The 12,581-nt window shown below is 38.1% G+C and overlaps 4 protein-coding genes across 8 annotated transcripts; all 4 read right to left on the bottom strand.

The window, feature by feature from the left end:
• Positions 1–291: 291 nt before the first annotated feature.
• LOC149527346 (vestitone reductase-like) lies at positions 292–3,323 on the bottom strand. 2 transcript variants are annotated; one of them, XM_089783103.1, is made up of 5 exons: positions 3,084–3,319; positions 1,265–1,792; positions 854–1,049; positions 621–761; positions 292–525 (listed from the first exon to the last, which is right to left on the bottom strand). In XM_089783103.1, coding segments are annotated over exons 1-5 (987 nt in total). In that variant the 5' UTR covers positions 3,205–3,319; the 3' UTR covers positions 292–524. The 2 variants fall into 2 exon arrangements, with proteins under 2 accessions (XP_089639229.1, XP_089639230.1); XM_089783104.1 differs by lacking the exon at positions 292–525 and having other exon boundaries at positions 620–761; positions 3,084–3,323.
• A 1,040-nt stretch (positions 3,324–4,363) lies between these two features.
• On the bottom strand, positions 4,364–4,939 carry LOC149527345 (uncharacterized). The gene has a single exon (XM_089783036.1). It carries the CDS (start codon positions 4,937–4,939, stop codon positions 4,364–4,366), a length of 576 nt encoding a protein of 191 aa, XP_089639162.1.
• Positions 4,940–6,000: 1,061 nt separating this feature from the next.
• Positions 6,001–7,914, bottom strand: LOC110413264 (vestitone reductase-like). 3 transcript variants are annotated; one of them, XM_021424031.2, is made up of 5 exons: positions 7,632–7,914; positions 6,992–7,519; positions 6,639–6,834; positions 6,396–6,536; positions 6,001–6,314 (listed from the first exon to the last, which is right to left on the bottom strand). In XM_021424031.2, exons 1-5 carry the CDS (start codon positions 7,750–7,752, stop codon positions 6,209–6,211), a joined length of 1,092 nt encoding a protein of 363 aa, XP_021279706.2. In that variant the 5' UTR covers positions 7,753–7,914; the 3' UTR covers positions 6,001–6,208. The 3 variants fall into 3 exon arrangements, with proteins under 3 accessions (XP_021279706.2, XP_089639270.1, XP_089639271.1); XM_089783144.1 differs by having other exon boundaries at positions 6,001–6,296; positions 7,632–7,906; XM_089783145.1 differs by lacking the exon at positions 6,001–6,314 and having other exon boundaries at positions 6,395–6,536; positions 7,632–7,910.
• Positions 7,915–8,123: 209 nt separating this feature from the next.
• Positions 8,124–10,300, bottom strand: LOC110413263 (vestitone reductase-like). Of its 2 annotated transcripts, XM_089783146.1 has the most exons (5): positions 10,017–10,298; positions 9,083–9,607; positions 8,779–8,974; positions 8,523–8,663; positions 8,124–8,425 (listed from the first exon to the last, which is right to left on the bottom strand). In XM_089783146.1, coding segments are annotated over exons 1-5 (984 nt in total). In that variant the 5' UTR covers positions 10,138–10,298; the 3' UTR covers positions 8,124–8,424. The 2 variants fall into 2 exon arrangements, with proteins under 2 accessions (XP_089639272.1, XP_021279705.2); XM_021424030.2 differs by lacking the exon at positions 8,124–8,425 and having other exon boundaries at positions 8,522–8,663; positions 10,017–10,300.
• Between the last annotated feature and the right edge of the window lie 2,281 nt (positions 10,301–12,581).

The following is a 12,581-nucleotide window of genomic DNA, read 5'->3' as shown; positions in this document are numbered from 1 at the left end:
TTTTTATCAATTTGATTAATTTTTAAGTAATATTCAATTATTAAAACTTTTTATTCAAATTAACTTAATGGACCATTTACTCACCTAAAGAAAATATAGAGAAGAAGAATGCAAATCAAAAGTTAATATTAATGTTTATAAAAACTATTGAATGAGAAATTACATTTTAACTTATTTGTTATAAAAATCGAAAAATTTAATTGAAGGTAATAGAATAAAAAAATTATTTAAAATTTTTTAAATAATTTAAGAATTTCTTTAAATATTATACCTTAAAATTTTGAACTCATCTTAATCAATAAAATGGACCGCAGTCATTCTAAATATAAGATAAAATGGAAATATAAGCTAAACTATAAATGCAGCTCACACTTCACAAGAACAAGTTTGGAAACATAGAAGACAACTCAAACTACATTGGATTTGTGGCTTTTCAAGCTTATTTAGATTTACGTTATCACAAGCTTCCTTGAGCCTCTTCTCTTTGACACTCTGGATTCAACCACATCTTCAGGCCCGTTCTCCCTGCATTTTGCAGCATGAATTGAAACCGATTGGTTGACATTGTTTCCGGACATTTTCACCATAATATACTGTTAGTGATGGTAGATTATACTTACTAGAGATAGCCTTTTTCCTTGCAACACTTAATAGCTCCATCAAGCATTTCTTCAACCCCATATTGAAATTTGAATCCTGTATCCAAGAGTTTCTTTGATGACAAACCAGGTTCTTTCATACCTTGGATTTCTGCTAAGGAACTGCCAAGAAAAGAGGGAATTGAGGAAACTCCGCTGGTAGTCCAAGATTATTCTAACATAACTTTGAATTATTTGAGAAATACTTCACTCACTCTGCTGTTGGAATTGGGAACTCTGGATACTTGGCAGAAAGAATTTCAGCCATCTTCTGAAGACTGATTCTGTCCGAAGAACAATTGTATCTCCCTTTTGCATCAGGATACTCAAGCAGGAAAATATGTGCCCATGCCACATCATCAACATGCACCATTGATGTATTCAGAATTGTAGCATATTCATGCTGGTTCCCTATATAAATATTTAGTTTCACTGACCTTGGTGAATATTCCCTATTGAAATTCAGTAGAAACAGTTTTCTAAAGCCCAATTGGATGCCTGTTTAGGCCGAAACAGAGCAATAAAACTTGTCCACATAAGGTAATTGAAAACCAAACCAACTGAAGAAAAGAGTTTTGCCTGAAGCAATTAAAGTGGGAACTATTCATGGCAAAATTAGCTTGTACCTAAGAGCAGGGCCAATGTCGTGCGCACTGAGCCAGGGAACTTGGGGCAGATGAAAGGACCAACAACAAAAGTAGGAATCACTGTCACGAGATCCAGTCCATGTTCTGCTGCAAATTCAAGAGCCGCCCTTTCTGTCAAAGTCTTGGAAATCACGTAAGAACGTGCGTGCGGGTCCACTTTTTCTCTAACAAAATCCACATCGGTCCAAAAACTCTCATCCACCATGTCCAGATCCTTGTTGTTGAACACAACTGCGGATGCACTAGAAGTATAAACAACTCTCTTCACAGTTGTTGATTTTAAGCATGCCTTCACGATGCCTAGCGCTCCACTGATTGCCCTTTCGGTTATTACTTCCTCAGGTTCTTTGTTCTCGAAATCGACAGGAGTGGCAACATGGAGGACTCCCTTGCATCCTTCAATGGCTGCATCGAAACTGTCCGGATCATTAAGATCTGCACTGAAGATTTTGAGCTTTTCGGCTGCTCCTGGCAGACTGGTGAGGAAACTGATGTCTCTTCTGCTTTCTGGTCATAAGTCACATATTAAAAGATTCAACTATGTAAGCTGGGCTGCTGCTAAATAGCCTGATGAACATCCTAGTGTGCTGAGCCTATTCTGTCAACCCAATGTGCCGGTTACAAAGAAGGATGGAACGAAACTAAGGGTCGGTATTGAATGGAAGAAACCAGAAGAGGGATGAATGAAGTTCAATATTGATGGGGCTGTCAAGAGGGTCACCGGGGGAAACAGGTATTGGGGGTCTTCGAAACAGCCAAGGTGAGACCGAAGTTGTTTTCTCTAAATCGATTGAGGTCAGTGATGCAAATACAGCAAAATTTCTTGCCATTAGAGAAGCGTCCCTGATATTTGCAGCCCCCGAGTGGAAGAATCATATATCCTTGGTGCTTGAAATTGACTCAGTGAATGCGGCAAGCTGGACAAACCAGCCTCAAACTCCATGGAAATTGAGAAGATGGGTGTTGCAGATAGAGAAACTAAAGAAAGAGGTTAGCAGATGGGAAATTATTCACATACGAAGAGAAGGCAATCAAGTTGCTGATAAGTTGGCCAAAGAAGGGGTTAATAGGCAGCAGGATCTTCTGCGGATATATGGAACTGGTGAGGAAACTTCTAGCTAGTGAAATATCGAATGCCTTGCGATCTTTGACTGCGTGGCTGAGGTTCTGTTCTTGAATTGATGATTTTTGTGCTACTTGATTGTCTGTTAAAGTTTTTGTGGTTGTTTAAGGGTAGGAAGGGTTTGATTCTATTTTGTTCTGCTGCTATGACTTGATGTGTTCTGTATAGGTAGGATTGTGCATGTATCAGTCATACGAGGTGTATAATTGTTCGATTTTATATAGCAGGTTTTTATAGGTAGCTGTGAGTAAGATTTGAAGAATATATCTGCTTTTTGTGCCCAGGAATAACCCACAAATCACTGGTTCTTTACTGATTTCTTTTGAAGGGGAATTTTCCATCCTTCTTTGCAATGAAACTTCAATCTTTCAAAAAAGAAAAAAAAGATTCAACCATGTGGTTTGTGAAAACAGCTTGATACACCTAGGAACAGCACCACCCTTCAGGAATATTAAGAAAAAAAAATGGAAACGATAACACAATTAAATAGTTCTCTGCAGAAAAGCTTCATTAATCCAGCATAAATCTTGTTTATTTGTTCAATACTAATTCTCTCACCCTGAATTTGATATATAAATTAATCTGTCCTTAAATTTATAGGCCTCAAGAGAAAATAGTTCCTCTTTGTTATTAAAAATTAAATGGTGTTCTAATCTTATTAACTTTACTCCTTACCTGAATCAGCTCTAACAGTGGCGTGCACAGAGTAACCCTCTTCAAGAAGCCTCTTGATCAGCCATGAAGCTATATATCCAGTACCTCCAGTCACACACACGGTTCCTTTATCTCCTTCCATTACCCTTGACTTATCTCCTTTCAAAGTGCTCTCTCAGAAGATTTAGGCCATATATCAATTGTGAAATGGCAACCATGCTTCCATTAAAAAATATAGGTGAAATTCACATCATGATTTCCTTCCTCCTCAAGTGGTCCAGGTAGTCCGTCATTGTCCACCTGCACTTTGCTGGGTGGGGTTAGCTTAAAATGAAGGATTGCGATATCCCTTTGCGGGGTGGTGTCATCTTTACGCTGACAGCAAGTCTGCGACTTTGGTGTAATGTACAATTTTGTCCATGCGTATGTGATTACGCAATTATCCTTTTTGCTTTTTTGAAAGATTAAAGTTTCATAGCTAATGAGGATGGAAAAATCCTCTTCAAAAGAATATCATAAAAAGATCCAATAATTTGTGGACCATAACTGGACACAAAAAACAGATATAATCTCCAAATCTTCCGTACAACTACTTACAAAAATCTACTATGTAAAAATTAGATAACAATACACTCTCATAAAGCAGAGACCTGCACATTCTTGTCTAAACAAAACACAATAATTCATGGTAGCATAACACAATAGGAGAGGCCCCTCCTACCCTCGACAACCACAAAACTTTTTACAGACAACCCAAAAGCACAAAAGAACCTCAAAAAAGAGTAGAAGCTTCAACCACCTGGTCACAGATCGCAAGACATTGGATGCTTCACTAGCTAGAGTTTTCCTCACCGATTCCTAAAATCTGCAAAAGGTCCCGCTTGCTATTGACCCCTTCTTTTGCCAACCCGTCAGCAACTTAGTTGCCTTCTCATTGTATGTGAATAATTTCTCATTTGCTAACCTCTGTCTTTAGCTTCTCTATCTGTGGAACCCATCTTCTCAATTTCCATGGAGCCGTTTGAGGCTGGTTTGCCCAGTTAACCGCATTCACTGAGTCACTTTCAACCACCAAGAATATATGTTTCCTCCATTCAGTGGCTGCAAAAATCAGGAACGCTTCTCTGATGGCAAGATATTCTGCTGTATTCGCATCACTTACCCCCGTCGATTTAGAGAAAATAATTTTGGTCTCACCTTGGCAGTTCCGAAGGACACCCCCAATGCCTGCTTCCCCCGGTGACCCTCTGGCAGCCCCGTCAACATTGAATTCCATCCATCCCTCTTCTGGTTTCTACCATTCAATGCTTACTTTTGGTTTCCTTCTGTCCTTCTTCGTGACCTGCACCTTGGGTTAGACAGAATAAGCTCAGCACACTAGGATGATCATCAGGCCATTTAGCAGCAGCCCAACTTGCAACTCTTAGTTCCACCAAGTCAAAAATCTGCTCAGGGCCCCAGCTTTTTCCTTTAAAAGTGATTTCATTTCTACTTAACCAAATAGTCCAAGGAATCGCAAAGAACCCCATCCGCCAAATTCTCATGTCACTATTTCTCACATCAGCTCTGTTCCATGCCTCCAATGCAGCTTTAATGTTATTGGGAGTGATCCAGTCGTAGTTCCAATAGCTGCACCATTTTGTCCAAACTTCCCAAACCTTAAAAGAGGTCACAAACAGATGATTAACCGTTTCGACACTTCCATTGCACAAGCTACATACTGCAGAATCATAACTAATTAATACTCTCCTCAGTAGCTCTCCTTTCACAGCCACCCTACCTTGAACCATTTGCCGCATGAAGGCCTCCACTCTTTGTGGCGCAATATTGACCCAGACCAGACTCCAAATTCCTTCTTGCTTGTCTTTTTTGTCCATGGCCTGCTCACAAAAGGATCGAATTGTGAACTTCCCATTGCTGTTACCCTTCCAGACAATTTCATCACTTATCTGTTGATTAAGATTGAAGCTTTCAATTGTGTTTTTGAATTCTGTCCATTGCTCTTCTTCCCAACCAAAAGGTTGTCGTCTTAGCTAGATATCCCATCTCCACTCGTTACCAGCCCATTCACCAAATTCAGCCACTCTCCCTTCTTTATTTTCCACTAGAGCATAAATTCTAGAAAATATATTTTTCAAGACACCACCCTCCACCCACTCATCACTTCAAAACAACACATTACTTCCATTTCCAATGACCATCCCCATATAAGATTTAACCTGTGGAAAAAAATCATTAGTCGGGGAAAGGGGTGAAATAATATTCTTCCATAGCGTGGAAGCGTTGCGGCTACTCTCCACTCTCGGAATCAAGCTCAAGTGATCACCATTTTCTTTTTCCACCAAAACCTTTCACAATAGACTTTCCTTTTCTTGTCCCAACCTCCAAATCCATTTCGTTCGAAGGGCAGAATTTCTAATATCCATGACGCTACTATCCTTTTACGGTTAAAACCAAGAAAACTTAGAGCCGATCATATCTGGATTTAGATGACATGAACCTAAACTTGGTTTGATTAATATTCCTCAAGCCCATGAGCAGAATTCTTCACATTTCAAGAATTAGTATAATAAAAACAAGAAATTATGTCAAATACTGGAAGTATGATTGTTTCCAATATCAATCTCGCCTTCATATTGCCCAACAATTGCTTCAATTCCGAGATTTAGATCTCACCGAGGAACAAATTCAGCAATATCGTGAATTCCTATAGATTTTGTAACCTGATGCCAAACTATCTACAATACTAGAGAAGGCCTTTTTCCTTTGCAGCACCCTTCATTAAAAATTTGCTCAAAGTCCGCATCCAAGAGTTTCTTTGATGACAAACCAGGCTGTTTTTCTATCTTTAATTTCTTCTAAGTAACTACCAAGAATAAAACAACATAAACAGTTTTGCTTTTGATCTCAAGATTAAGATGACACAAGTGCAAATCACTGAGAAAAGTTCATAGCTTTCTTTATTTCCCATTGAGTAAGAAACAACTACTTTTTCTTGTTCTTTTTCTGAACGTTGATAGGAAAGCTTGGCTGCATACAGTTATTCACAATCATCAAGACATGAAATACAGCAGAAAATACATTAATTTTACAGTTTTTTGACCAAAATAAAGAGCTTATGAACCTTGCCACTAATACTTCCTTCTTTAGAATCCTAAAATCTTCACATGAAGTGCATCTTCATCCCTCAACTGATTGAATAATACATATCCTGAGGCACTTGGTCCTCGCAATCTAACAAATTGGAAACAACTAATCAGTTAAAATCGTTACTGTAGATTTCATAACTATGATGTCAAACTAGCCATGACAGGGTGCTGTAATTATGCTTACTAGAGAAAGCCTTTTTCCTTGCAGCACTTGATAGCTCCATCAAACATATCCACAACCCCATAGTTAAATTTGAAACCCGAATCCAGGAGTTTCTTTGATGACAAACTAGGCATTTTAGTACCTTCAATTTCTGCTAGGGAACTGCCAAGAATTAAAAATAAAATAAAAAAAGGTAGTCCGATAACATGAGTTCTAAATTATAGAGAAACTGCTGGGGACAAAAAGAAAAAAGCTTTTACTCACTCTGCTGTTGGAAGTGTGAATTCTGGGTAATTAGCAGAAAGAATTTCAACTATCTTTTGAATAGTTACCGTGTCCGAGGAACAATTGTATCTCCCTTTTGCCTCAGGATGCTCGAGCAGGAAGATAAATGCCCTTGACAAATCATCAACATGTACCATAGCTATATTGAGAAGAAGACTATACTCATCCCTACTCCCTGAACAGATACCAATCTTACTGTTTTAGTAGTTGACACGAAAAATTAACACTAGTTTAGTAAGGATTTCTCTGATCTGTTGAATTTTTGTCTCCGTAAGCAAGAATATTTCCTGAAGCAATTAAAAATATGAAGGAAAACATTGATAGACTTGTACCTAAGACCGGAGCCAATGATAAGCGCACTGTACCAGGGAACTTGGGACAGATGAAAGGACCAACAACAAAAGGAGGAATCACTGTCACCACATCCAATCCATGCTCTGCTCCAAATTCCAGAGCTGCCCTTTCTGTCAAAGTCTTCGAAATCGCATAGGAACTTAAGGACGGATCTAATTTATCTCTAGCGAAAGCCGCATCTGTCCAAAAACTCTCATCCATGATCTCCACACCTTTGTCGTTAAACACAACGGCGGATAAGCTAGAAGTGTAAACAAGTCTCTTCACTGTTTTTGATTTTAAGCATGCCTTCATGATGCCAAATGCTCCATTGATCGACCGTTTGGTTAACATTTCCTCAGACTCTTTGTTCTCAAAATCGACTGGAGTGGCAAGGTGGAGGACTCCCTGGCATCCTTCAATGGCTGCGTCGAAACTGTCCGGATCACTAAGATCAGCTGCAAAGATTTTGAGCCTTTCGGTTGCTCTTGGCAGGCTGGTGAGGAAGCTAATGTCTTTTTTGTTTTCTGGTCATATATCACAGATTCAAAAAGAGAAGAAAAAAAAAACTCTGTTTTAGGCCACAAAGAAAAACAGAGTTGCAGATGACAATAAAAGGATGTGTTTTTTACCCTTTACCTGGGTCAACTCTAATGGTGGTATGGACAGAGTAACCCTCCTCAAGGAGCTTCTTGATCAGCCATGAAGCTATGTATCCGGTACCTCCTGTCACACAAACGGTTCCTTTTCCTTCTTCCATCTTTCTATACTTCACTTCTTTCTTAGCTCTCTCTAAATGCGGATTTGCATCAGATATTAATTAGCTAAATTCAAAATATTCTTGGATTTTAGTTCAATCAAGAGAATATATTCCTCTATTAATTTTGTTAAAAAATAATTCTCTCTCCTTTGCGGATACATACTGCAATTATTTCTTCGTTAGTGGTTGTTGACAATAACACTACGTGCCCCTCCAACCACCGCCCCTTTGTCCTGTCTCTATTATTATATCTTCTAATGATTCTGGATTATTATTTTAATTCCAAACAGTTTCAACTTCAACTTTGAAAGTATACCTTCTAATTCTGGGGATATCTATGACAGTGTACTTTGTTCTTTCATTTTAAAATAACAATTAAAAGAGCTTCATTCTTATTTATTCTATTCTGTCTCATGCAAAGAAATATGCTACATGAGTTGAAAAGTACAAACAATAATCCCAGAAAACGCAGGTCATACTTCATGAAAGCACAAGCAGCGAAGCATGAAATACGACAGATAATAAAATTAATTCTCTGTTTATTACACCAAAATTTAAGGGCTTCATGAACCTCTATGCTAATACTTCTTTCTTTAGAATTCGAAAATCTTCAAAGGAAGTGCATCTTCATCACTCGGCAGATTGAATCATGTATATCCTCAAGTTCTTGTTCCTGGCAATGTAACAAATTGAAACAATCAGTTAACATCGTTCCCTTTTAGCACCATGACGTCAAACTAGGCATGCTAGAGAGCGGTAATTATGCTTACTAGAGAAACCCTTTCTCCTTGCAACACTTGATAGCTCCATCGTACATATCCTTAACCCCATACTTAAATTTGAAACCCAAATCCAAGAGTTTCTTTGATGACAAACCAGGCATTTTAGGACCTTCAATTTCTTCTAGGCATCTGCCAAGAATTAAAAGAAAAAAGCTTTAAAATTTTTTCTCTTCAGTCCCAAGATTAAGATAAGAAGGGTTCAAATTATTGAGAAAATGCCCAAGAAAAATAAAACTTTACTCACTCTACTATTGGAAGTGTGTATTCTGGGTAATTAGCAGAAAGAATTTCAACTATCTTTTGAGCAGTTACTGTGTCCGAGCAACAATTGTACCTCCCTTTTGCCTCAGGATGCTCGAGCAGGAAGATAAATGCCCTTGCCAAATCATCAATATGCACCATCGCTACATTGAGAAGAAGACTGTAATCATCCTTATTCCCTGAACAGATATCAATCTTACCGTTTTAGTAGTTGACACAAAAAGTTCATACTATTTCAGTAAAAATTCTCTGTTGAATCAATATAAAAACAAAATTTTAAGTTGTACCTAGAATCGGAGCCAATGCTGCGCGCACAGAACCAGTTAACTTTGGACAGATGAAGGGACCGACAACCAAAGGAGGAACGACCGTCACCAGATCCATTCCATGTTCTGCTGCAAATTCAAGAACTGCCTTTTCTGTCATAGTCTTGGTAATCGCATAAGAGCTTACGTACCACTGAAGTTCTCTAACGTAATCCACATCAGTCCAAAAACTCTCATCCATCATGTCTACATTCTTGTTGTTGAAATACACTGAGGCAATACTAGAAGTGAACACAACCCTCTTCACTGTTTTTGATCTCAAGCATGTCTTCAGGATGCCTAGTGCTCCGTCGAATGCCCTTTTGGTCACTACTGCCTCAGGTTCATTGTTTTGGAAATCCATGGGAGAGGCAACATGGAGAACTCCTTTGCATCCCTCAATGGCTGCACCGAAACTCTCCGGACAACTAAGATCGGCTCTGAAGATATTAAGCCTTTCATCTGCTCCCGGAAGGCTGGTGAGGAAGCTAACGTCTCTCTTGTTTTCTGGTCATATTTCAGCAGCAATCACGATTAGTAAAGTTTGACTGAACTCTGTGGTCTCGTATTTAAGATATTGGGAAATCCTATCCACCATTGTTTTTGATCTGCTGGTTCTTATAAATAGCTTGAAATGCAACAACTGACATAAAAGGAACTGAAATAGCTAGTCACAAACTACTAAACCAGCAAGAGCAAGGATTGCTACTTGTCTCTGTCCGGTAATAATTTCAATCCGTCCAAATACCAAAACTAACTCTGCTCACTTGTTAAACATTTTCTCAACCTGAAGTCCTAATTAATATTCTCAACTACTCCGTCCAAAAATTTCTACACTTCCAAAAACAAATGTGTTCTTGATAATTATTAGTAAATTGTTGTCAATTTTGATTAAACTTACAAACTCCGATCTTACCTGGGTCAGGTCTAATAGTGGTATGAACAGTGTAACCCTGCTCAAGAAGCACCTTGACCAGCCACGAGCCGACGAAGCCGGTCCCTCCGGTGACGCAGACAGCTCCTTTATCTCCTCCCATCTGATCTCTATATCTCTCTTCCTTCGAACTCTCTCAGTATCGTCTGTTTCGAGGTGTGAGCTTGCTGCCGACCTCTTGCTAAGTTTATACTCTGGTGGTGAGTATAAATTTCCAATCCAACGTGGACGTTTGGCGTTAAGATTTTATCCCTTGTCCACCCAGCTTTTTGGGAGTCACCGCCGTGCTTTTCTTTACCTGTATCGCTGTTCGTTTTGACTGGTTGCTGTGTCAGAAACAAACTGCCACGTTTCCTTCGTGGAAGCTTATTTGATGCGTATGCAATGACGATTGGCGGCAAAAGTAATTAATATTAATAAGCCTATGTTTTCTTTGTGGAATCCTAGCTAGGCGGCTAGGTGTTGGTATTCAATTTTTCACCTTAAGGCACTTCACGCCCAATTGCCAACCATGTTCTTGAGGAATTTTCTTCGCTCTGGTGGAGAAATCTAGACTTGGTTAACGCCATGGATTGACTTCCATTTTTGCGTCAGTAAATTGCTTGTTTCTTGACAAAATCCCTTATATAATCTATTCTATTTGAACTTTCAGCCTATAAGTCAATTATAAACTAGTATGGTTTCTAGATTACTGTAGAAACTTATTAGGTTCCATAATTGTGGAGTTGTCAAAAGTAGAAAAATAAACCCAACTTGAAAACCTTTCAGTTCTTACAAGAACTAAGCGACATTGAAATATTTGTACACTTTTCCATCATTAAAGCACTAGTATCCCACAAGGCAAAAGGGTTTTGTCAATTATAGACTATATCTAGTTTTATGTTCTTTCTTTTTCACTTCAAATTTGGCAATAGTCAGCAGGACGCAAATCACGATGGTGGCATGTTCGGACAAATGAAGGGCCCAACAGCCGAGGGAAGAATTATGAATAACCAATGCGCACAACATTTCTAATCCATGTCTTTTGGCAAATTCTTAAGGGTAGCTGTCTTTTTGTATCATGAATTTGACATGCTTATTACATACAAACTTGTTGCTTTCGCATAAGGATGATAGTGGGCAGGATATTCATAGATTTCGAGATGTTCAAATTTGATCTTGATTAAAAATTAATACTTAATATAAGAATTTTATTGTTAATACTCATAAAAAAATTGAACTTGAATCCAAACTTGAAATAGAAATATGTTTAAAATTAATTTATATATTGTTAATGAAAATTACGTTAAATAATATAAAAAATAAAATTTTAATATTAAAAATTATAATTTATTATTAGATTAGGGTATTATCTTATAATTACTACTTAAATTTATGACAAGTAATAGTTTTATTATCCAAATTTTATCCAAATCCAATTATAAAATACTCTAAACTTATTTAAACAGATCAATTAATGTAAGATATCTGATTATACTGTACATGTTTTCATCCCCACTTCTTGCTCAAATAAATATGACTCCTTATACTTAATTTCGTCATATACGGTATTTAATAGACTTTTATTCTTTGTTGAATCTGTATGGCTCTCCCACTAGACCTAGTAATCCTTCCAGTACTGCTCGGTGATTTTTTGTATGATGAAATGCAGGTGAATAGTATCATTTCCTCCTGGATTAATGAAGATCCTCTTCGGCTCTGTAAAAGAAAAAAAAAAGGTCACTACTTCCATCAGGCTTGCTGCCTTTAGCATCCATGAGATAAGTAATGTGAAAGAAAGGCTCCCAACCCACCCTCGAACGGCCTTTTTCGAGGCTAACAGATTGATTGAGAACCTTATTCAATATTTGGAGCCTATCTGTGATGCCCTTGGCAGGTCTGCCAGGCACCCCATATATCTCTCGCTATCTGCCGGTCCAGTTTGCAAATCCAATTGGGGTTGCCGTGACAATTAGAATTGGAGTCCTCTTAGGGCACAGCCTGAGTTTAGATGACAACATTCAAAGAGTGAGCCTAGAATTTGGGAGTTTTGCAGGCTGAAGCCATGTTTATCACACGATGTTCCGGGTTCGGGTAGACCTTGGCTAACCCAAGCCAGGAGCATCCTTCTCCACTGTGGATGAAATTTCATCTTGTTGGGGTCTTTCAGATAAAAAAAATTTCTTTGCTAACGTATAATAACGTATATTCTACTGGGGCTGCAAACCCAATTAAAAGTGGCAATATGAATTCTCTTACGGGTAGTATTGCACAAATTTATGGAAACATAAGCATTAACCGAACTTCCTTTTTATTTATTCTATATTCTGTCCCATACAAAAAAATATGTTACACAAACAATTATAAAAAACAAAAAAAGGCAGTCCACACTTCATGAGAACACGGGCATCGCAAGCATGAACTGCAGCAGAAAATACAATAATTTCGCGGTTATTAGACCAGAACAATGACCTTCGTGAACCTCGATACTAATACTTCTTTCTTTAGAATCCCAAAATCTTCAAAGGAAGTGCATCTTCATCACTCGGCAGATTGAATCATGTATAT

This window comes from Theobroma umbraticum, unplaced genomic scaffold, assembly GCF_002168275.2.
Source record: "Theobroma umbraticum cultivar Fairchild unplaced genomic scaffold, ASM216827v3 scaffold_4.1, whole genome shotgun sequence".
Classification (NCBI taxonomy): Eukaryota; Viridiplantae; Streptophyta; class Magnoliopsida; order Malvales; family Malvaceae; genus Theobroma; species Theobroma umbraticum.
The sequence above is the reverse complement of the archived record's forward strand: the minus strand, read 5'-3'. Positions and strand labels throughout refer to the sequence as shown.